The sequence below is a fragment of the Terrapene carolina genome, unplaced genomic scaffold (genome assembly GCF_002925995.2).
Source record: "Terrapene carolina triunguis isolate 2854851 unplaced genomic scaffold, T_m_triunguis-2.0 Scaffold31, whole genome shotgun sequence".
Lineage (NCBI taxonomy): Eukaryota > Metazoa > Chordata > Testudines > Emydidae > Terrapene > Terrapene triunguis.
This window is the reverse complement of record NW_020664382.1, coordinates 9,189,078-9,214,816: the sequence shown is the minus strand read 5'-3', so window position 1 is coordinate 9,214,816 and position 25,739 is coordinate 9,189,078. Positions and strand designations below refer to the sequence as shown.

At 42.5% G+C, this 25,739-nt stretch overlaps 1 protein-coding gene across 2 annotated transcripts in view; it reads right to left on the bottom strand.

Moving 5' to 3' along the window:
* Positions 1–24,888, bottom strand: part of LOC113406609 (SR-related and CTD-associated factor 4-like) — a 72,806-nt gene extending 47,918 nt beyond the window's left edge. For both annotated transcript variants that reach the window (XM_026652247.1, XM_026652252.1), the window contains exons 1-5: positions 24,664–24,888; positions 5,183–5,266; positions 4,537–4,581; positions 1,780–1,941; positions 536–671 (exon numbers count right to left, since the gene is read on the bottom strand). In XM_026652247.1, the coding sequence (XP_026508032.1) occupies positions 536–671; positions 1,780–1,941; positions 4,537–4,581; positions 5,183–5,266; positions 24,664–24,693 (457 nt within the window). In that variant the 5' untranslated portion in view covers positions 24,694–24,888. The remainder of the gene's footprint in view (positions 1–535; positions 672–1,779; positions 1,942–4,536; positions 4,582–5,182; positions 5,267–24,663) is intronic.
* Between the last annotated feature and the right edge of the window lie 851 nt (positions 24,889–25,739).

Sequence of the window (25,739 nt, the reverse complement as noted above, 5' to 3'; positions counted from 1 at the left end):
GCAGTCTAAATAACCTTGCCTCAAGATTTTTGTGTTGCAACAAATACTAGTCACTAAAAATATGCTGTGTAGGTAATAATATTTTTATATACTTTAAGGCATGAAGTTTCTCCATTGTAAGATGTTCCATACTTTACTGAACCAGATGCTTAAAAAGGAACATAGAATTACACATTGGGAAATAATAAAAAGTCTCACAGATACAAGAAGAAAATTAAGAAGGAAGTCATTTTTAGTGGGAACATTACTATCAACACCCAATAGGTCTATACATACTTAGTTGTATGGAAAGACTCAAAGCCATATTAGCTCAAATTTCAATAATTTCCAATAACATATGTATAAATATACAGCAGCAACATTTATTCAGAATGTGTTCAGATTCTTCTATATAATTTTTGTGATAAAAGTGAATTTTGAAGTGTGCTAGTGAACTTGGTTTACAAACATGAGGTACTTTTACCTTAGTGTACCAAACAGTAACAAGTCATTGGTTCCATAACTTTTAATTTACAAGTTGTACTGACATTCGTACCTTCATTATTTGTAGCGTTTTCTGCCATCGGGGCTGCGCTACTAGTTCCTGCTGCCATATCCAGGAGAGGCTGAATGATCTCTATTTTAAACACTCCATTTTTCTGCCAAAGGTTCAGGACACGAACTATCTTACTCTGTTCAAATAAAAGAAAGTATTAATATAGAACAAAATATTCCTAATGCACAGGCTCTAAATTTAGTTCTTGCACATAAAGAACTGGGTGACTGGATCAGTGGTCTTGTAGCATGTTCAAGTTTTAGACACAGCTTGATTACTTGTTGCACAGGTTAGCAGGATCCACACTACTGGACCTCCCCCCCTTTTTTTTTTGGATACACTAAGAGCTTGTGCCACTCTCTAGCAAACTCCTCTGGCAAACCAAAAGAATAGCAGTGATAGAAAATTAAGAGTTGCATCCAGTCATACGGCCATTCAGGAGAGTTTGATGTGGCCTTTGGAAGAATCCCAGAAGGGGAAGGCAGAGAAGAGCCAAGAAAAGGTGAGAAAAAGACAACAAAAATGCAGAAGTGAAGTAGGAAAGTCTGACAAAAGGGAGTGAAAGGAAGTGAAAAGAAAATACTAGAACAGAGTTTTGAAAGGGGGGGGGGAGGGGAAGAGTAAGGGCTGGTCTACACCAAGCTGCTAGTTCGGCGGCTGGGGATCGAAGTTCTGGGTTCGACTTATCACTTCTGGTCTGGACGCGATAAGTCGAACCAGGAAGTGCTCGCCGTCGACTGCGGTACTCCAGCTCGGCGAGAGGAGTACCGCGGAGTCGACGGGGAGCCTGCCTGCCGCGTGTGGACCGCGTCTGAACCGCGGTAAGTTCAAAGTAAGGTATGTCGACTTCAGCTACGTTATTCACGTAGCTGAAGTTGCGTACCTTACTTCGACTTGGGGGGTTAATGTAGACCAGGCCTAAGACTATCTGCATTTCTTTCAGCTACCAATCCAATCAACTGCAACAAGTCCCTCACGAGAAGGATCCCTGCAAAGTAAATAGTTTTGGCATGGTCTCCAATTGGACAAAGACATGAACACAAAGAACAGAGAATAAGTTAAAAAAGAATTTATCATCATCAGGATCTCCTCTGAAGTATTACCTCTAATATTACCACTACCCACACAAAGACGACTATGGCATTGCAGTCAAGGCAGAGAACCACCAAATTAGCTTTCATATAAGCAGGAACACACAATTAAGAATTCAGCAATTCAAAACATTCAGGAAGTTTTAGCTATACCTTGTCTTCAGATGGACAGAGATATAAATACTGGAATGTGGCAGTTATATTTTTAGAAAATCTTGGCCCAAAAACATCCTTGTCTGTTCCAAACTGGTGACGAGACTGACGAACAATAGAGTCAATAACATATAATCCAGGGACTTTATATTCTGGTTTGCACTGAAAAGATAGATTGTTCCCAGTTATTGCAGGGTAGCATATATAGTATTAACAGCATAACCCCCCTAATGCCCCAATAGGTTTCAGAATCGCTACAAGCAACCTGCACCTTGTACTTAATATTTTCCTGCAGGTCCCAATAGAAAACTTGAATTCTACTATTTACAGTTCTCTTTTTTACCAGTACTATAGGGCTGTACAAGGAGCTATGTCTAACACTACTAAATCTAATAGCAAAATGTGTTAGTAATGTGTACCCTGATAAACAAAGTAGTTAAAATATTTATCTTTGAGAAAGACTGGCATGGCAATACAATTTAAACTTGAATAAAAACACTTACATAAAGCAAATACTTAAAATATGATTAATCATGAACAATAACTATCTAGGCCTTCCCACTAATTGAAAGACAACCTACAGGAAAAAGAATGAACTGCAGCAAGCCTATTTATACACATGATGCAGCAAAAGTTTTACTATTTAAATCAATTTTATACTAATTAATTTGGGGGGGAGGACAATGTAAGGACTGAAATGAGTTAAGATGATAAATATGTAAGAGGAAGTAGTGCATGAGATATTGATCTTAATAATGCAAAAAGCTAGTTCTGTTGAATGTAATAAAAAAGGTTGGAATAACTTGGAGAAAGCAGGACCACAAACAGTAGATACTGTGAAATGAAAATTGTTTAAATGAGCAAATGTAGAAATCAAGAATGTAAAAAAGAGACGACTTCCATGTGCTACATAAGCATTATGTCCTGTAATGTTTCTAAATGTAACTAAAATTAATTGGTGGCAGAGGTAGGGAGGAAGGAGTTACTTTGGGACCTAGGGCAGAATAGAGGAAAGATGTTTGTGTGCCTTTATGTAGTAAAGATGCACTGTCTCCTTTGCTGCCTTAAGAAGCAGGGTCTGGGACCTGAACACAACTCTCTTACTTTCCAATATAGACCACCACCACTGGGACATCAAGCTAGCTCTCACTCACTTTTCAGTCTCCTTCCACTAATTTAGAATTAATTAGATGCTTGAAAAAAAAAAAGTATTTATCCTTCTGATGTTGCCTTTTTTCATTTGGCATATATTGCTATTTCTTCAGGTTTGTCTAATGGAACTTAAATTAACATGCCTGTTGGTCTACTTTTGTGGACGGTGATGTATTTAACCTATTTTTCTAAGTTTCCAGGCACCAGGGTCTGTAAGTTACATTTTCTGGAAACATCAATCATAACAGTAGTAGTAAAAAGACACAATCAACTTGAAAAATTAGAAGAATTTGCATTTCAAGCACTATATCTATCCTTAAATCCCACTGATGATTTCTGTGGTTTTTACAATCATACTTTTTTTTCAATCTCCTGATGCTGTATGAAAGACTCACATGAACAGAGGGAAATGATTGACTATATACAAATTGCTGTCAAATGCACAAAGAAAAAAAACGCTGAAAAAAGTTCTCTCTAAAAACAGAGTTTTTTTCTGATTTTTCAGTACAGTAAGCAGCCTTAGGTAATACTTGTAGTATTACTACAGTAACTCCTAACTTAACGTTGTAGTTATGTTCCTGAAAAATGGGACTTTAAGCAAAACGATGTTAAGTGAATCCAATTTCCCCATAAGAATTAATGTAAACGGGGGGGTTAGATTGCAGGGAAATTTTTTTCACCAGACAAGAGACTATATTATATATACACACACACACACACACACTATAAGTTTTAAACAAACAATTTAATCCTGGTACACAGTGATGATGATTGTGAAGCTTGGTTGAGGTGGAGGAATCAGAGGGTGGGATATTTCCCAGGGAATGCCTTACTGCTAAATGATGAACTAGCAATTGGCTGAGCCCTCAAGGGTTAACTCCCACACTCTACAAGGCAGCAGGGATGGAGGGAGGGGAGACAGCATCACAGACAGAGACACACACCCCCTTTAAGTATGCTGACCATACTCTTAAGTACACTGCCTTGTTAATTAGATCAGCTTGCTGAGACCGCAGCTGCTTCCAGCAAGCTCCCTCCGTCCTGAGCCCTGTCGTGTGTCCCCCCCTGTTCTATGGAAGATGGGGTAAGCAGGGTGCAGGAGCAGGGGAGAGGGGGACACTAATCAGCCCCCCTCTTCCTCCTCTCCCCGCCGCACAGCAAGGAGGAGTCTCGGGGAGCAGCTCCAAGGCAGAGGGCAGGAGAGGCACATGGCAATGGGGGGAGGGACAGCTGAACTGCTGGCAATTGATAGCTTGCTGGGCAGCTGCTGCACAGGGAACTTAGGAGAGTGGGGAGCTGATAGGGGGGCTGCTGGTCCACCCTGGTTCCAAGCCACCACCAGCTAGCTGCAATGGGCTGATCTTCCTGCACGCAGTGAACAAAGCAGACGGCTGCCACACGACGTTAGAAGGGAGCATTGCACAACTTTAAACGAGCATGTTCTCTAATTGATCAGCAACGTAAGAACGAAACAACATTAACCAGGACGACTAAGTGAGGAGTTACTGTAGCTAATAAAAAACAGTGATAGAGCTGTGGATGTTTAAGTGCCCAGGATCCCATTAAGTAAATATTAAATATTAAAAATACTATAAAAGCACTTACCTTTTTGATAAACTTCTCTACTATCTGTACTACATGCTTGTAGAGCTGGAAAAGAGATATGTGATCTATTTAATCAGTGATGTATGATTTCAGAGGTATTTTAATTTTTTGTACATATTAACAATTAGGAAAACAAATATATTCTAGTGTGTGATGCACTTCATCTCAAACATTCCTTAAAAAGTTTTCATGGATAAAACTGACCTTGCCATTGGAAGCATCTCACATCACACATACATAACATGAAGGCAGTACTATTGTGACAAGTACTTTTTCCTTTGTTTTTACATTTTTTTGTTAAATTTGATGCGATGGGATGTAGTTACATGTCACAACATTTTGATTTTATCATATACAAATCATAACAAGACTGTAAACCATAGCATCAGAAAATGTCATTTTCTTAAAAACAAGTTGGTGTTACGGTTTTGCAGAGATACTGGCAGCATAACTCAAGATAAAGAACGTTCACTCACTTTCCTTTGGGGAAAAAAACCCTCCAAAAGTCAAATAAAAGAAATCTTTACCAAGCTATAAAATTTTAGAAATCATGTAAAAGATATGCATTTTTTAGAAATCAAGTACAATCCAAAAATAATGCTACTGGTATGGTCTGAATTTGTGGTCTTTTTCTGTTTTTCTTTACCTTAATAGCTTTAATGGCAGCTTTAGTAATGAGAATCATCTTTGCTCGGGAGATAGGAGGTTTCATCTCCATGAGTGAAAAGAGCTAAACAGAGAAAATAAACATTAAAAAAAATTCTGAAAGAAGCAAGCAAGTCAGTCAACATAACAATCAATGCAGGTTCTTGGCAATGGTCATGCAATCAAGATTGTGTTATAACAAGGCCTGAAATCAAGAGATTAGCCACTTCAACAATGCAATTACTGACTTGAAAGCCAATGTCTGAAATTGTACAATTAATGTCAGTTTTTTTTTTTTTTTTTTTTTAAAAGCCCCATCCATGGATTTAGCGGCTGTTGTCAGAAGATTTCATCTGTGTCTGACTTACCAGTTATGAAACTAGGTACACATTAATTCCCAAATTCTAAACTATTTCATGGAAACAATCTGAAACCCAGGGAACTGTAGTTTGACTTAAAGTTAATGAACCTGATCATCATCAGTTTGAGCTTGATCTTGCAGTTTATACTTCTATACTACTCCGGAGTCCAAAAAAGGTTTTCCCATGAGCACAAACTTTTAACCATTGAGACCATCACAAACCAATATCCCATCTCTTATTCATCCTGTTACATATAGGTATAGCAGTATATATGCTAAATACCTTCATTTAACATTCCTGCAATAGTAAGGGTGAAATACTACCACAGAAACTAACTGCATCAATTGCTTTGGAAATTTTCATACACTGAACTACTCTTCATGCTAATATTACCCAGAGGGGAAGTTATTTATAAGTTCCTCAGAAATCAGGGCCAAGATTTTCAAAAGTAATTACTGACTTTGAATGACCAATGTGAGGCATCTCGAGAGCCTGATTTTCAGGATTAACTAATTTCTTCAAATATAATCTAAGCACAACATTTCTGTTTTAAGTACATTAAAAGTTGTCAGTGTTATTCTATTACCACCACCATTAAAGACAAAAAAAGGCCTGACAGTGTTAAATTTTTTTAAATACCTATTTTAAAATTAATTTTAACTGTAATGGGTTTGTAAGTTCTAAGAAAATGCATTAGTACCCAAAATGTTCTGTAAATTTGGGGAAGATATATTGTATTCCCCATGCATAATAAAACAGGGATTCAAACTACTACAAGGACAAAATCAACTTAACCTTAAAATGTGGATCCACAACTGGCACCTCTATAATTTAACAGCACCTGATGTGTGAAAGGTTAAAAACTTAATGGAACCGTTTTCTCTTAGAGTCAAGGTATTTAACAAACACACACACAGTACTCTACCTCTTCAAGGTGATGAGCATTACCCTGAAAGGCAGAGTAGTATTATCTCCATTTTGTATAGAGGGAAATTTATAAACCCAGATTAAGCCTGTGTCTACACTACAAACTTATATCAGTATAACTACATTGCTCATGGGTGTGGAAAATCCACACCCATGAGCAACACAGTTATACCAATCTAACTCCCAGCGTAGACAGCGCTATGTTGATGGGAGAGCTTCTACCATTGATACAGTTACTGCCTCTCGGGGAGCTGAAATACCTGCGCCGATGGGAGAAACTCTCCTGTTGCTGTACGAAGGTAGCATCTTCAATAAGCGCTACAGCTATGTCACTGCAGCGCTGTAAGCGTAGACAAGCCCTAAGTGATTTGAACAAGACTATAAAGCAAGTAACAGATCCAGGAGAGGAAGTTCAAGCATCTTCTCTCCTTGTTGGCACAGAAGGGGTGAAGCAGCACTCCTCCCCACCCTCACCCACCACCTAATCACAGTAGAATTCTCCCAATGCCCACACAGCAGTACTTCAGCGTCTATAACACTGACTCTTCAGACTGCTGAAGACAGTGAAGCCCTAGAGACAACCACTGTTCAGGTGGGTAGAAACAGGTGCAGAAGAGAAGAGAAACAACCAACAGCTACTTCACACCAGCACTAAACTGTGTTGCTTTTGCTAATAACTATACTGAAGTCTATATACACATAGATCATCTATGTCACCTCAAAGAATAATTCACTAGAAAGACTATACCATCAAAGTTGCCCCAATATCTTATGAGATGGCAGGCTCTGATACAGTTTCTATTTTCTACTGAGCACTTCTGACAGCACATCCCTGATCCAAAAGCTCCTTCCCTCCTGCCTGTCCTCCTCGCCCAGGCCCCACTGCAAAAATCATGGTACTGAGTCTGAGTCCAGGTCAGCTGGCTCAGGCTAAAAATAGAAGTGTAGATGTTTGGGCTTGCTGGAGCCCAAGCTCTCAGTTCCTCCCCCTCGTGGGGTCTCAAAGCCTGAGCTCCAGCCCAAGTCCGAACATCTACACTGCAATTTTACAGCCCCACAGCCTGAGCCTGAGTCAGCCAATACAGGCTGTGCCATGCGTTTTTTACTGGAGCATAGATGCACCCTTTGAGGAAATGCCACTCTTGCTCCCCCTCCAACCTAAGAAGAGGTGCACCACCACTTTTTATCCTCCCCCTTTTAGCTCCTGCCCTCTGTCATTAAGTCTATTTCTAGATCTCCCAGTCTATTAAAATGAATGTTTGCTGCTCCTTCCCTACACTGCCCTTGCTATTTGAAGGCATGTCTACAGTATCCCAGAGTTCAGACTAAGGGGATATGAAGGTCAGAGCACACCAAAGTGCTGCACTCTAACTCCCCCGTCTGTACACAAACTTATAAGGTCTTGAGTTTGGACGTCCACACAGAGAAATTATAGCACAGCACTCTGGTGTGCCCTGCTAGTCACATCCCCTTAGTATGAACTGTGGGGCAATGCAGACAGGCCCTAAATTGCTGCTTACTATGGGCAGAAGTATGTAATTGACATGATTCTTGTAATTGAAAAGCCTGCAACTCTCAAAATATCCTATACACATGGGAGAGTTCAAGGTAAAAAATACAGCTATATTTCAAAAAGAAAGAAAATAAATGAGCTATTATATAAAATGATTCTATTCCTCAGGGCTGTGTAATACAGGCATCAGGACCTAGGAAATACCAGTTAAAAAGGCCTAATACCAGGATCCTCATCTCCAATAAGAACCCATTAGCCAAACACAACAAAGGAACGGAGAATTCTCTTTTGGACAGTTTAACCCAAAATAGAATTGTAGCCACCATATTAGCCCTTTTTTCCTAGTATAATTGTTAAAGTCTGAGATCCTGGTAAGATGTTTAATAGCCCATTTCAGAGGCTGTCAGATTAAACAGATTTCTCCTCTCTTTTCAATTACTAAGGGAAAGAAAAAACAAAAGTAAATAGGTTTAGTTAAATAACAAAATTATGGACTAAATACTTGTAGTCTCAGAAAACAACCACCAAGCTTCCAGCATAGTTACCAAAACAAAAAAAACCAACATTGGCAGTAATTAAATACAGGAAGAATAAACAAGTACATGCTTGTTTCCTTAACTAGATTCCTAGTCCAGAAAGTATTTTTCTTTCAACAGCATCTTCCTTCAGGAGCTAGTAGCCCAGTAACATAGAAGAGCCAGCCACCACATACAGCTGTTGAATCCATTCTCTCTGTGTTATCATCAACCCTTTGAGACAGATAATTTTTAACCCAGGAGTTTGGATAACCCTTCCACGCAAGGCAAATTCCAGCTCCAGATTGGCTTTAACCAGTCAACATTTCAAACCAATAGATACATTCCAAGCTAGCATCCATCTCTGGCTGCCGGGAAGGATTAGTATGGCTAACAAAACATTTCATGTCACCTGCTAGTTAGCTTCACACAATGAATGTGTTCCTTTCCTTTATCATTTTGAAGCTCAGTCGCTTTTTTGCTAAATTATTACACATTCCTTCTTTGAAGTCACTGTTGGGTGAACAAAGAGAATGCCAACACTGATTCTCCTGAATATTAACATAAAAATATTGAAAGACAAAGTAACCATTAGCATAGAGATTTCTAAATTGTGATCCTCACACCTGCCCTTCCTGGTAGAACATAAGAGCAGATTCTACTCCCTTGAGGCAGCTGTGGCCAGGAGGCTGACAGAAGGAAAGAAGAGTACAAGGAGCCATGTTGTATAAAGGAGCCACCTCTTTCTTCCCATAGACCAAGGAGGAGTTGTTCCAGCCGAGAAAGCAACCAACCTCCCATCATGAGTGCAAAAGAAGCCTGTCTCAAGGCACTGTCCTCAGGAACAGCAGTTATTTCAGGAGTGTAATAAAAAAACAAGGAACTCGGGGAGTGCAGAAGGTAGCCATGGACCCAGGAGGAGGTAGGAGCCAGGCCTGAAGATCAGGAGACTGCTTCTAGAGACTGATAGGATACAGCTAGGAACCAGCGAAGGATCCAAGGAGCAGGCAAGCACCCAGCAGGTAGGAAGTGGGAAACCAAATATGAAGAAGTGTATGTGGTAGGAGTTGATAACGTGGGGCCATTATCTAAGGAGCAAGAGAAGCAGGAATTGAGGCCTAGTAAAATAATCCACTAGAAAGAAAGAAATGAACAAGGGCCTTGAGGAAAGCAGGGCTGGGCAGAGGACTTGGGAATACTGCCTGTGTTGCTGCAGATAGCACTTCCCAAGCAACAACAGCATGAACAGAGTGAAAGTGATGAGGATACCACAAGCAATATTCCCAAAGGGGACTCTGAAAGTGCATACATGGGGAAATTGGGGAAGGAAAGATATGGATCAAATTTAAATGCAAGTCTAAATTAATGAAGACAAGCTACTTAAAAAACTGCACCTACAATTTGTAACTAGCCCATGGGATGGAATAAACAAAAATCTGTTTCCTTCCCTAATAATTTTCACATACCCCATTAAAATAAACACAGTGATTTGCAATTTTAGAGTTGATTGTGATTGCTAAACTATGGAAGTTAAATAAAAATGTGGCAAAACCATGTTTTAAAGAAAAAAAATCAAATTGTGTGTTTACCAACCCCTTAAATTTGTTTTGGCGTAAAATCTCACTGTTACAACAGGGATATGTTACAATGAGGTTTATGTCCTTTCCACACATGTGAGTGGGAATGTCCCGCTAAACTTTGGATCTTTTGTTATATACACTGAACCCAAATCAGGGTATATGCAGAAAAGTTATATTGTCACAAATCAGTAGAGAAGAGCATCATTCCAACAAAATTACCTACAAGAAATGTCAAATTTCTCAATCTGAAAAGTGTCTTAAAATTCAACATCTTAATCAGTTTAAGAAACAGCACTTGGATAACCATGTAAAAACTGAAGTTTTTACTTTTTATGACAATGAATATTTAATAAAATTAGCCAAAAAGACACCAATTTAAAGCTTTAGAGAGTACTTTAAGTTGACTACTTCATAACAGGGATCTTTCCCTATAATCCTCTCCCCCAGGCAACTGTACCTAAAACAGTAGATTTTCCTCCTTCCTCACTCTGCAGTGGAGCCAATCATATTCCATGTGGATCACACCTTAGGTTTCATAGCTGTTCCCCAACCCCATCCACAGCTACTGGCCTCATGGACTAAAGAAATGAAAGGTGGAGCCAAACTCCTCTCAGCATGTTCCATTTCCTCCCCTCTCCCCATGGTTGCTTGGAGCCACAGATACTCAGTTTGACAAATCAAAGCCACACCTCGAATCAAGCTGAGGCACTGGGGAGGGAACTAAGTAACAAAAAAATACCCCCGTCATCTAGGATGTTAATAAAAAAAAGTCAAGGTTAAGACAGAAGTAAAATGAAGCTGCTTTATTTTAAAAGGGATACTGTCAGCCTGAAGACTATGGAGGGTTGAAGTATTATAGCCCTGCTCCTGAATTCTGCTGATTTCAGTGTTTTTAAAATATATGTTTCTCTCTCCCATTTTATTGTGGGGGCGTTTCGCACAATAGGGAAAACTGACTATGTACAAATGCTGTCAAATCCATGAAGTAAAAAGCTGAAAAGAAAATTTCTCTAACCTTTCACTTATTAGTAATCTTAATTGTTACTAGTAACAATAGTAGGAAAAGAATGTGATTTTTATTTTGCACAGTCTCAAATACTATCCTCAAATTAGAGTTTAACAGGAAATTCCAAAACTTATTTAAATTTGAAAGTCAGTGTGTGGTGGGAGTACAGCAAGCATGAGAGCCTTTTTACAGACAAGTGAAATTAAAGCCCTGCTTTTCTTTTTTACTGCTACTTCTGCAACCTACTGTGCTATGAAAATGAAAGCAATATTACTTAAATAGCTTACTGAACTTAAACCAGCTGAACGTAAAGTACTTAAATTCATATGCAATCCTGCATACTCTTCCTTAAACTGTTAGCAAATAAAGTGTTCGGTAAAATATTCACAAAACCAATGCTCACAAAGCTTAGAAGGAGAAGAGTTACCACCTCATTTTCCAGGCTAATAAATACAACCAAACAAGAGGAACCAAACTTATGAACATTACTGGACTTTTAATAGGTAATGTCAAACAGGCAACAGTCATACTGACTAACTTACAAATGTCAATATCTGTGCAAAAGGAGGAAATAATGTAGGGAATAATGGAGAATGGACTAGATGACCTACCAGGTCTTTCCTAACTCAGCGTAAAAGCTGTCCAGGCTCATATCCAAAGCTTGAAAAAAGTACCTGACAAATTTTCCCTCATAACAAAGTATACAAGAATTGCATTAATTTCATTCCGCAACTTATTTTGAGGACCTACTATGTTTGGAAGCAGTAGAGGAGCAGTGTTCTGAGACAAAGGATGAAAAAGAATTTTTTTACCCATGGCCTGATCTCAGAACCCCAAGGAAAAAGTCCAACTCTGTACATAGCAGATCCCAAAAAGAGCAGCAAAACAAAATGTAAGAATTCTGTCAGCTTTCCTCTGCCAAAAACTGTCTTTTGCCGACAAAACTGTGGAGCTATACATACCGCAATGCCACTTTTGGTGACAAAACTCTTCAGTTTTGGCGACAAAATAAAACCACCTCGATGAGAGAGAGTTTTTTTCAGAAAAGTTAAAGTGACAAAGCATCAGTGTACACGCTGCCATTATGTCAACATAACTGGCCTCCCCCAGTATCCCACAAAGCCTGCCGTGACTGCTCTGCTCATTGTTTTGAACTCGGCTGCCCTGCAGACATGTGCCCCTCTTCTTTCAAAGTTCTGGAAGCTTTGACATTCCTCAGTGTGGGAGCTCACAGAGCAGCTCAGGAGGCTGTGGGAGAACTAAGAAGGAATCAGAACCATTAATGTGGAATGGTGGGGCTTGTCTATACTGGCAATTTACAGCGCTGCAACTTTCTGTCTCAGGGGTGTGAAAAAACAGGTGACCAAAGCCCACAGTTAAGTCAAAAACATGAAGACCTGGGAGAAGGGTCGGAATCTGGGGGGGAGCATGGGCTGTTATAGTAGAAATAAGGGAGAGGCAAGACAGAACTGCGGGTTGGGGGAAATCAAATTGGTATCTTAGATGTCTGTATACTAATGCGAGAAGTATGGGGAAGAACTCAAAATGCTATTAAATAAACACAACTATTACATAGTTACCATCAAGGAGACTCGGTGGGACAATATGTATGACTGGAATATTGGTATAGCTTGCTCAGGAAGGACATGCAGGGAAAAAAGGGAGGACGTGTTGTCTTATATATTAAAAATGTATACACTTGGACTGAGGTTGAGATAGAAATAGGAGACAGACTTGTTGAAAGTCTCTGGGTAAGGATAAAAGGGGTAAAAAACAAGGGTGCTGTCATGGTAGGGGTCTACTACAGACCACCAAACCAGGAAGAAGAGGTGGATGAAGCTTTTTTTAAACAACTAACACAATCATCCAAAGCACAGGACTTGGTGATGGGGGACTTCAACTACTCAAACATCTGTTGGGAAAATAACACAGCAGGGCACAGATTATCCAGTAAGTTCTTGGAAGGTATTGGAGACAATTTTTTATTTCAAAAGATGGAGAAAGCTACTGGGGAGAGGCTGTTCTAGATTTGATTTTGACAAATAGGGAGGAACTGGTTGAGAATTTGAAAGTGGAAGGCAACTTAGGTGAAAGTGATCATGAAATGGTAGAGTTCATGATTCTAAGGAATGGTAGGAGGGAGAACAGCACAATAAAGACAGTGAATTTCAAGAAGGCAAACTTTTGCAAACTCAGGGAGTAGGTAGGTAAAATCCCATGGGAAGCAAGTCTAAGGGGAAAAACAACTGATGATAGTTGGCAGTTTTTCAAAGAGACATTATTAAGGGCACAAGAGCAAACTATCTCACTGCGTAGGAAAGATAGGAAGTATGGCAAGAGACCACACTGGCTTAACCAGGAGATCTTCAATGATCTAAAACGCAAAAAGGAGTCCTACAAAAAGTGGAAACTCGGTCAAACTACAAAGAATGAATTTAAACAAATAATACAAGTATGTAGGGACAAAATTAGAAAAGCCAAGGCACAAAACAAGATCAAACTAGCTAGGGACATAAAAGGAAACAAGAAAACATTCTACAAATATGTTAGAAGCAAGAGGAAGACCAAGGACAGAGTAGGCCGTTACTCAATGAGGGGGGAAAGACAGTAACAGAAAATGTGGAAATGGCAGAGGTGCTTAATTACTTCTTTCTTTCAGTTTTCACCAAGGTTAGTGGCAATTGGACGTCTAACAGTGAATGTCAGTGAAAATGAGGTAGGATCAGAGTCTAAAATAAGGAAAGAACAAGTCAAAAATTACTTAGACAAGTTAGATGTCTTCAAATCAACAGGGCCTGATGAAATGCATCCTAGAATACTCAAGGAGCTGACTGAGGAGACACCTGAGCCATTAGCAATTATCTTTGAAAAGTCACGGAAGACGGAAGACATTCCAGAAGACTGGAAAAGGGAAAATATAGTGCCCATCTATAAAAAGGGAAATAAGGACAACCCGGGGAATTATAGACCAATCAGCTTAATTTCTGTACCCAGAAAGATAATGAAGCAAATAATTAAGCAATCAATTTGCAAACACCTAGAAGATAATAAGGTGATAAATAACAGTCTGCATGAATTTGTCAAGAAAAAAATCATATCAAACCAACCTGAAAGCTTTCTTTGACAGGGTAACAAGCCTTGTAGATGGGGGGAAGCGGTAGATGTAGAGAGAGGTGAAAACATTATCTTGACTTTAGAAAGGCTTTTGATACTGTCTCACATGACCTTCTCATAAACAAACTAGAGAAATACAACCTAGATGAAGCTACTATAAGGTAGGTGCATAACTGGTTGGAAAATCGTTCCCAGAGAGTAGTTATCAGTGGTTCACAGTCATGCTGGAAGGGCATAACTAGTGGGGTCCTGCAGGGATCGGTTCTGGGTCCGGTTCTGTTCATGCGGCCCGCGAGCCCCTCACAGCCTCCTCACCCTCCCCCAGTGTTTACCAGAGCGGCGGCCGGACGTGCACCAGGAGCAGGGCAGGCTCCATGCCTGCCTGCCCTGCCCCCACACCGCTCCGGGAAGAGGCTGGAATGTGGGGAAGGGGGGGCGGAGGGGCTGTGTGTTTCTGTTGCTTTAGGCAGCGCCCCCAGCAGCTCCCATTGGCCGGGAACGGGGATCCGCGGCCAATGGGAGCTGCTGGAGGCGGTGCCTCAAGCAACAGAAACACACAGCCCCTCCGCCCCCCCTTCCCCCCCTTCCCGGCCCTTTCCGGGGGCGGGGCAGGCAGGCAGGGAGCCTGCCCTGCCCCCGGTACGCGCCGGGCCAGATCCTGCCCCCCCGAACCCCTCCTGCAGCCGAACCCCCGTCGCATCCTGTTCCCCGACCCCCTGCCATACCCTGCACCCCTCCTGCACCCCGACCCCCTGCCCTGAGCTCCCTGCCGCACCCTGCACCCTTCCTGCATCCCAATCCACTGCCCTGAGCCCCATGCCGCACCCCTCCTGCGCCCTGACCCCCTGCCGTACCCTGTACCCCTCCTGCACCCTGACCCCCTGCCGTGAGCCCCCTGCCGCACCCTGCACCCTTGCTGTACCCCCCTCACTCCTCCTGCACCCCACACCCCAACTCCCTGCCCTGAGCCCCCACCACACCCCACACCCCTCCTGCACCCCCTGGGGACAGGGAGGGGGCAGAGTTGGGGTGGGGATTTCGGGGAAGGGGTTGGAATGGGGGCAGGGAAGGGGTGGGAAGAGGCGGGACAGGGGCGGGGCCTCATGGAAGGGGTGGAATGGGGGCGGGACCGAGGGCGGAGATGTCAGTAATGCGGCCCTCGGGCCAATGTACTAGTCCTCATGTGGCCCTCATGGTCATTTGAGTTTGAGACCCCTGGTCTAGATAATACTTAGTCCTGCCTTGAGTGCAGGGGACTGGACTAGATGACCTCTCGAGGTCCCTTCCAGTTCTACGATTCTAAGAGCTGCTAGTGTGGATGCGCTCTGCCAACATAAGGAGCACAGATAGCGTGGACACGCAACAGTGGTTTAATTAAAGCAGCATAACTTTTATTGATAACTCCGCAGTGTAGACAAGGCTTAAACACCAGCAGCTGACCTTTGTCAACAAGATATTGCCTTTGAACCCTCTACCCCCAACTTTGATATTGACTACTGGCTACTAAGTTTCTGGTGATTTTTTTCAAGCCTTGTTTAGGATCAAGAGAAAATAGTCCAACATATTATAGATATCTTCAGCAGACTATCAAAGAATGTTCCTAAGTGAGTCTAAGTTTTCCAACAAACACGTTGAAGAAAATTTCTCCAAAAGCAGGTCTTCCATAGTCCATGTATACTGCCACTTACCCACAAGTTCCAAATCACCTTCTCTAGCACAAGGAAGTTTTAATTTAAGGCAACTCATCAAGGAAATATAATGAAGCAGACTTTGAAAGCGTTTTCACACACACACAAGTACATCAACTACAACGTAATATCAAAGAGCAAGGAAGTAGGGGACAATTCCAGAAACAATGATAAAGATAGACCACTTTTTTTAAATTTTGACAAGGAACAACAGAGGCAGAAATACCAAGAATCCCCATATGAAGTTAGGGCAAAGGATAGTGGTAAACACTGAAAGTTTTTAAATTGAAGTTTGCAAAGACAAGAAAAAAAATATATTTGGGGCTGGGCATGATCTTTAAAAAATACAAGTACCACATACACCTGTATCTTTTGGGAAATACCAAATGTGAAAAATAATTATACATTTTGCGATACTACTGAACAGAACCCTGTTCAGGTTCAGTAGCTTCCACCAGCATTAAATACCATGGCACACAAACATGAAGCTGTGAAGCTTTGCAAACTGCTTTAAGGAGCTCGAACAATTACCCACTTTTTAGAAAAAGAGGTCTGTGTCTGATGTGACAAGTCTCAAACTTCCGAGTTAATAGTTCTTCACATCAATATCAGTTACTTAATTGGCCAGCAGCAAATGCTGAAAATTGGGCATCTAAGACTAAGAAGAATGTCTTTCTACATACACAGCCAGGGCCTGACTTTCAAAGGAACTGAGCACACACAACTCCACTGAAGCGAATGAGCAATATATGCATTGAGCACCTCTGAAAAATCTTTACCTTTAGTAATAAAATCATCCTACTACATTAATGTCTCAGCACCTGATAAGATGTAAAGCAGGGGTAGGCAACCTATGGAACGCGTGCCAAAGGCGGCACGCGAGCTAATTTTCAGTGGCACTCACACTGCCCGGGTCCTGGCCACCGGTCCGGAGGGCTCTGCATTTTAATTTAATTTTAAATGAAGCTTCTTAAACATTTTAAAAACCTTATTTACTATACATACAACAATAGTTTAGTTATATATTATAGACTTACAGAAAGAGACCTTCTAAAAACGTTAAAATGTATTACTGGTACGCGAAACCTTAAATCAGAGTGAATAAATGAAGACTCGGCACACCACTTCTGAAAGGTTGCCGACCCCTGCATTAAAGTATGTGTTCCTATACAGTACTATGCTGTTGCTTGCTTGACTGCTTGTACAGTCTTGTTCTAAACATATAAATAAGAAGTCTTCATAAAAATTAGCACATAAGGAATCCAAGAACAGATTTTTTTTCTACAAGTGTATTGAATACATTTGAATTACAGTTAGAAATATTTTTCACTGACAATATTATAGGTTATTCAAATACAATTTTAGATATTTGCTCATATGCCTATGCAAAATTAACGGAATATTTGCAGGAAGGGATGGAGGAGGAAGGAAAGAAGAAAACAACAAAATACTTATGCTAACAAAGCACCAGTAATACTACTGGATTATCAGACTGAAAAGGTCTAGCTAGAGATAGACATAAAAAATGAATAGGTCCAGGGTCTACCTGCTGGCTAGAAGCCTGGTCCTTACCCTACCACAAATCCCCAGAGCTACTGAGAAAAGAGAAATGTTGGAATTCCTACAAAATTTCTGCTCTTGGGCTGTGGCTCAGAGGATCCATCATTAGTATCAGCCTCTGATATGTGAACTGTGAAGCTTAGCAACTACTAGCTGCTGACAAAGGTAAGAGACCATCATAAACTGCACAGTTGTCAGTTTATGTTCTTTGGAAGATGAAGCCACAGCCTAATTTGTCCAGAGATAAATCAAGGGCAGTCTAGCATACATGAGACTTAGTCCACTAAAGTATTCCTGCTGACTAGAAGGATAAACTCACAAAGTTAGGAGTCCATTTGGAGCAAACTTCTTTATAAACACTTTCAAATGGAAACGAAAAAGTATGTGGGAGAGGATTTAGTTTTGGTATGAACTACTTAGTTCAGTAGCCCAAAACCTGAAACATTATCTGCCTACTAAGATCAATTTATTAATTTCTTTCTACCTTCATAAATTTCCTACTCCCCTTGAAGGTTGCTTCTCTTCATTTCCCCATTTTTTTTTACTTCTGCTGGTCTCTGACAGGATCCTCCACCTTTCTTGTTCTCTGTCTCTTGTTCAGAACGAATGTGATCCTTCAGGATCACACTGATACTGCTCCTTCAGTTGCTCTGAAGTGGCCACTAAAGCAATGCAAAGCACCTTCCTTACCCCAGAAGATGAATTTGCTGCTGCTGCTGCTGCAATAATCTCAGTCCTGGTAGTACAGTAAATGAAGGACCAAGCTTAATCCCAAATTCTGATGTACTGCAACTATCATACCCTTCTAACTGCATATATTTACTCCTCCTCTTCCTTGCACCCCTCTCCCCTCAATGTACATCCACTGCTGCTGCTTATGCACTCAGAATAACCCCTAAGGATATCTGAAGAGTAACACTGGCATGATCCCAGGCTATGCCTACACAGTGCCATAGTGCGGACTACAGAGGCATGAACTGCAGAGTGCACCAGAGTTGTGCTTTAACTGCCCCATGTGGATGCTACTGCTGCAAACTAAAAAGTAGTTCACATTAAGATACTCTTTGGTGTACTCTGCAATTCACACCGCTATAGTCTGCATTGAGATGCAGTGTAGACAAGCGCCTAGCCTGTTTCACTCTACTGCCCCTGCAGACATGGGAAACATGCTTTCTGCAGGAGCAACAAAGGCATGACCTTCAACTGCCTTTTGAACCAAGATGGCCAGGAGAGAGAAACAGCAATGTTAGTCTTTCCTAGCATCAGAGATTGGTAACTATGCCTCTCCTGCTCTTTCATACAACAAAGCATAAAATAACTAGGACTGCATCAGTTTCCATATACCACTGCACTAGCTGGGGAAATATTGTGCAGGATCTCTCAGGGTATGGAGTGGGGGGAACAGAACACAGGAAACCCATGTTTCTGTACCAAGTTTAAAACCTTGAACGCAGACATAAATCACTGACAAAAACTTTGTCAACGTGAAACTAAGGTTGCCTGGTGGTATATCATGCCTTTTCAGAATGCCAGGTTCAGCAAAAAACAGAAAATAAAGCATTAAGGTGCTTCAAACTCAAACTTTTGAAAAGTGGGAAATACAGAGGTTAGGCACACACCTACATAACCTGAACTCTGCTTTCTCTGAGTGATGCCCCAATATGCCCATAACACATTCATGCATTCTCTTTTGCATGGTACCTAACAGGAGCTACGTACATCTGCTCTACATTTAGACACACAGCTTACCCTACAGAAAGAACACTTCATCTGCTAAAATCTATAACCCCTTCTCCCTTATGCACAAGATGCCATGTAACATTCCTTTAATTAAATCCACAGATCACACTCATCTCCCACCAGCCTGTGCCCTGCTACTGACAGAACCTACATGACTCAATACTTGAAAGGAGGAATATTGGATCTCAGGGTATACATGCATCTCTTTCCTTTGCACTGACACCCTACTACAAGGGCACAGCCCTCCAGATCTTCTCATATCACAATCACAGCTCTTCCAAACTACTCCAGTTAATCCCTCCACTATTCAGTACAGCTACACCTAACACAATGAATGCAGCTGAAATGCATGCAGATAATTCCCAGAAGCTATTGCCAGCACAAAGGAGGGGAGAGTTAAAGTTGTGGTAGTCCTTACTTACTTCCTGCTTTTCAGAAGTCTGAGTTTGAAATACTTGGTTTTCACATGTTTGAGTTTTGCTGAACTTGACTTTCTTGAAAGGCACAATACATCACTGGGCAACCTTAACTCTATGTTAATTAATTTTTTTGCCAGTGAATTTTCTAGTTTTTTCAACAGAAAGAAAAACAAACAGAAAGATGTGTCATTGGTAAGAGTTGATGGTCATTTAGGCAATTGTATTTATCATGTAGGTTTGCTGTAAGGATGCTACTGTGGCCAGGTAAGGATAGTACCTAGTTCTTACATAGCACTTTTCATCAGTAGATCTCAACACCACTTTCCTAAGAGGATAATGTCATTATTCCCATTGTACAGATGGGGAAACTGACACACAGAGAAATTACGTGACTTGGCCAACATCACCCCTACCACTTTGTTATTGTGGAATAGGAATAATGGTCATGCTCTAAAATGTTTGGAGTGTGTAATTGCTAACAGGGACGGTGAAAGAAGTCTCACACATGTTATATGCCCCCCAAAGTTGAGTTTTATTACACAGTGGTTACAGTAACTTTAAGGACCGGTGAGAAAATTGATGTGTGTGTGTGTGTGTGGGGGGGGGGAATAGATAACACCCCAGCAACATATAGCCCCCTCCATCATTTCCAGCTCACCCTCCCCTTGTTGTCCCATCGAGCCATCAGAACTTCAGAAGCCAGGTATGCACAAAAAATGCTGGTAGAATCTGTGAACTTTAATAAAAACATTTTTCAGGGATGCTGTATCTTGGGAACCTCTTGCTCAAATGACCCCAATTTGATTCACTGTCCCCACCTCACATCCCCATGAAGCACAGGAAAAGTCAAGCCAACACAAGTACATATGTGGATTTTATAGCACTCAATCGTCTCAATCTTAACTGTAGAGCACCAATACTCCACACCTCCCCAACCCTCAAACCTCTCTCTTGCTGTGCCACCCACCTCCATGTCACCACTCCCAGTGTCTGACCTCCTGCCACCCTCAATGCAGCTCCACACCCCTATCCCCCCCACTCCTCCGCTCCCAAACCCCACTACCATCCCAGCAAGCATTTGCATGCAGAATTTATTTTCTGGTTCAATACATTTCCCCAAAAACACACCTGACAGACATACTTTAGCAACATGCCTCCAATCTTTTTCAGATTTCTGCTCTAGTTTCAGACTTGAACTCACACTGGCTGGGTGTAGCTCTGGCTCAATGGCTACTGTATATCCCCTTTAGCTACCCAGCTGTAGCGAAAACTTGCTGGCCAGTAAGCCTGAATGTTCGGCATATGCCTAACTAGAGAGCTGAACTCTCTTGCTATTATTTTCAATTTGCTCCCCTCAAGGGGCAGTGGATTCCCTGCAATAGCTGGAGTACATATCCTGCAATGGAGACCATTTTGGGCACGATCAGTTCCTTGGCTCTGAACAAAAATATGTTGGCAGACTCCATCAACCTTTAGAAAAGCTGTTTTTTTTGGGGGGGGGGGGGGGGGGGGGGAAGAGATTTTCTCTCAGTATCCCGCATGATCAAATTACCCCAAACTTGGATCACTTACTCTACTCTGTATCTCCACAGAGCAAACCAAATTTCGAGGCAATCCAAGTAACGATGAGGATTTTAGAGCATTTAAAAGAGTCAGGCTTTAAACAGAAAGCTGTTCTAACTTTAATTATAGCAGAGCTAGCATTGCACTATAATACTGCGCTCTTCATGTAAGGAAATAATGCTAGGTGATAACAGGTGAGTGACTAGGGAAAAGATTGGGAGGAGAAGATAGAGGTACACTGACATTGCAAAATGAGATCAATCATTAGCATAAGATTGCTATACTAGATCAAATATTCAATTGTCTGGTCAACTGCCCAGGTATAAATAATAAAGAACTAAGCTACAGTTGTAGACAAAGAAGAAATGCCCACCCAAGTATCCATTCTCTTGATTGGGGGGGGGGGGGGGGGGGGAAGGAGGAGTTATTGACTTGAAGTACAGTGTCTTTATCACCACCCTGAGTCACATGTAGAAGTGAGTGATGACACCGCTTGGTTCTTAACAATCATAAAATTATAACAATGCACAATTATCAGTCTGTTGGCTCTTATATTACTTTCATTGGCAAAGCTGAGTACAGAAGCTTAGGCCAAGTCTACATTAAAAGGTCAGGTCAACCCAGCTACGTAACTCGGGGTGTGAAAAATACACACCCGAGTGATGTAATTAAGCCAACCTAACTCCCTGTGTAGACAGTGCTAGGTCAATGGAAGAATTCTTCCATCGATCTAGCTACTGCCTCCTGGGGAGGTGGATCAGCTACGGAAGAACCCTCCTGTCGGTGTAGCATGTCTACTCTGAAGTGCTACAGCACTGCCACTGCAGCATTTCTAGTGCAGACATGGCCTTACTGTGCAGAGGCCTATAATAAGCAGTACTGGTCCCTAATTTTTATAATTGCTAAATTAACCAATTTTTTTTTCAAATTCAAAAGCTAATCCTACACTGCCAAACCAAAATATAACCGAATTGAACATTGGAAAAGAAACATTACATGCTTTTTTCACATGGGTGTCAAGGTCATCTTTTTCGTATACTAGTTTTCTCAAGAAATGTGTTAGTAAGATTTTGCACTTCAACATGTTACCCATTAGTTATGCTCACTATATGTTTAACTACAAAACTGTATACTTTAACAAAATTCACAAATTCTAATTCATTGTTTCAGGAGTACCTGGTTCAAACTAGTTAGCTGAAGGGTAATACACTACATTACTGGGCTACCAAATACCACCAGTTGGCAATATCTGCTCAAAATTTGAGTAAAAATATAATAGGCAGAATAACTGTTTGTTTAGCACAAACGATGTGCTTATTGCTGTAGAAAATTTAGTGTTTTCCCAAATCAGTTTACAATCCAACATACAGATATAGACGAAAGGACAAACTGGGAAGTTCAGAGAAGGGATTAAGAGCCAAGTTTTTTATTTAGTTTTCAAATATATAAACTAATTCCTTGTGGGCATCAAAAGAAAGCCAGGAAACTAAATGTTGAACTGAACAGATGAGTAAATCCCATTGAGCATAAAGTTAAGCAACTGCTCAAGTGACTGCAGAATTGGAACCATACAGAATAAGCCATTTGTGAGGGAAATCATATTAAAATCTCAACTGGATACATTTTTTAATAAAATTTAGTCTTCACATAAGTTATCAAACTGAAATTCTGCAGAATTACCAGAAGTTCAAGTACTCTTTTTTATTCTGTATCCAGAAGTAAAATATTGACAGAGTCAGGCATCATACATTTACTATTTCTTGGGCACCCAGATGTGTTATTTAAGACATATCCATTTTGAATACATCGGAATGAGATTACTTAAAATACCAAGAGATACTGATGGTTATCTAAATTAACACATTTCCCTAAATCATTTGGGTCAGCAAATAAAATTTGTATACTTATATGAGTGGCATTTTGTCCAATATCAGCAAAGTTAAGCCGTACAAGGAAGCAATATAATGAGATGAATGAAATGGCAAGCACTGCTAGTATCTCCACTGATATTTAGACAGGTAAAAGCTATTTCTGTCCTACGTGCTAATAAGAGTAGAAAGCACATCATATGTGCAATCTAACTCCAATTAATTTAATTTAGTAGATTTCTGTTTAAAAACACCAGCACTGAAATGCCTGAAATGTGGAAAATGGATAGCCATCAAACTGCCAACTGTGTCAAAATAAGGAACGTGACAATTTAAATGAAAAGTGATGGTTAAAATTCACACTCAAAATTCACTCCTTAGCTATGGAGTTATCTGTATTGTTTCAAAATGTAAAGACCCCACGAATAGAATAGAAAAATCATACCATAAAGAGAAAAATACAAAGTCAGTTATTGAGTAAAGGTATGTAGGTATGTAATTGTGTTCATAATGATACTCTAGTCTAGTGCAACTGACAAGCAGATGCAAGGAATGAACTTTACACAGCATGACTTTGTCACATGAGAGCAGTCTGCCATTTTTACTGTTTCTGTTCAGCAACCACTCACAGCACACTAAGCTTCAAAATGCATTACACATTCTGGAATAAGTCTTGCAAACCTTACATTTAAGATAGGATTAGATTTGGCAGGTTACTTGCAATGAAAACACACTACAATTAACACCTTGTGTAGCCCTAAAATGATTTGCAAGAACATTCTATGCACCAAAACTTATATTTAAAGTTCTCTCCAACTACACATTCATTTTAAATTTAGGTGGGGAAAAAAAATTTAGACATCAGGATCCGGCCTATTTTGATGTCCAATTTGGAAGACACAATCGCTGGTATATTATTGCCTAGCTAGAGAGTTTTCAGATCAGGCAGAGTTGCAACAAGCAGCAGCAGCCGAAAGAAGAGTGACGGAGATGGCACAAGGGCCTTCCATGCCTCATGAAAGGAGACCGTTCCCTACTTCTCCCCACCCGCCACATGCTTCATTTCGGGGCTTGTCACCTGACCCTTTCCCCAGACGCTGCTCCGTACCCACACACGGAGAAGTTCCTGCACGATCGCAGGCAGCCCCTTCGTTTGGGGCTGCCCAACCAGTGCTATCGGCCGCCCGTTCACGTGGTCGCTTCCTCCCCCAGCGCTGGCAGGGAACAAGGCGCCTCGGCTGTGAACCGCCCGGCCCCCGCGGGGCGCAGCGCGCCCGGGGTAACGCCTGGGCGCGAGGGCCCGGCCGCGCTCCCCAGCTCCCGGGCGGCCCGCGCGCTGTGCGTGCGGCAGGGAGGGGGAGGTGAGCCCCCGGCCTCTCCCGGAGTAACGCGGCGCTGGCCGCTCCTGGGCCGCCCGGCCTCCGTCAGACCCAGGGGGCCCGAACAGCCTCGGGAGCGAGGGGAGGCCGCAGGCCGGCCGCTACCTGCGGCTCCGCGGAGGCCTCGGCCGGGCCTCTCCCTCGCCCCGGGGCCGGAAGCAGCGGGGCAGGCGGCCGCGATAACGGCTTCGTGATCCCCAGAACCGATTCCCGGGCCCGGCCTCCCCCCCGCGCTTCCCGGCTCCCACCTCCTGGTTGAAGGCGTTCACGGCCTCCATGTTGGCGGCGGCTGGTGCGGGTGCCCGCGGCGGCGTGAGGCGCGCGGGGGGGGGAGGCTCGGTCCCGCTCAGGGGCTCCGCGCTAACATGTCCGTTCGGCGGCGGAGCTTTGCGCGCAGGCGGCGTCTCGTTGGCAGGGCCCCGCACAGATCGTCTCTCCCAGCGGGATGGCGGAGGGAGCCCACGCCGCGCACAGCACCCTGGGATCGCGTAGGCCTCCCGGCCCCGCGCCACCCACAGGAGAGAGCGCGCGCGCGGCGCGGTTGCGGGGACGCCACGTGACCACCCCCCTCCACTGTTACTATCCTGAGCCCCGCCATGTCAGCAGCGGCCCCGCCCCCGGGGAGAGGGGGCAGTGGGCGGGGCGGGGGGAGATAAATCCCTCGCTTCCCGCCCAGAGGGGGTGTTTGCCTGGCGGAGAAAGGGGTCAGGTTCACCGAGCCAAAGGGAAGGGGAGAGAGAGAGAGAGCGCACGCTCTGCTCCCCCCCCCGCCCCCGGGAGGAGGGGAGCCCCAGTGCAAGAAGGCCAGCAATGGCCCAGCGCTCCCGAAGCACAGGGAGCTCTGCCTGTGCATGCAGCTGGCCCCGGTGTCCCGAGGAAGGTGGCTACCCAGATGAATATGGGCCAATGGGTTTAGCATTTGGGGAGCCCCTGGGGGCTGCTGGGCTGGTCTGGAGGCGTGCATAGCAATAGCTCCAAGTACGGCGGGGGCTGTGAGTAAGGTGAGCAAAGTACCTAGGGTCACAGAGAGAGATGTGTACGTTTGGGCTTCCCAAACTAGGCTGGAGGCCCGTTTTCTGTCCTAAGTCATACTGAGTACGTGGTCAGCAAAGGCTGTGTTTCAATAGCGATGTAAGTCTTTGAGGGACCATTGTGACTTTCTGTTGGATACCTTTGTAGGGTTACCAAGGAAAGTACTGATGCCAGAGTATTGGAGAAGTCAGCGTTTATTCAGAGAGACAGTGGGATGTTCTTCCCGGCCCCACAGTATTCTTTTTAATGGGGGCCTTCCCCCCCCCTATCATGATGCTCTGGTGTTGCTAAA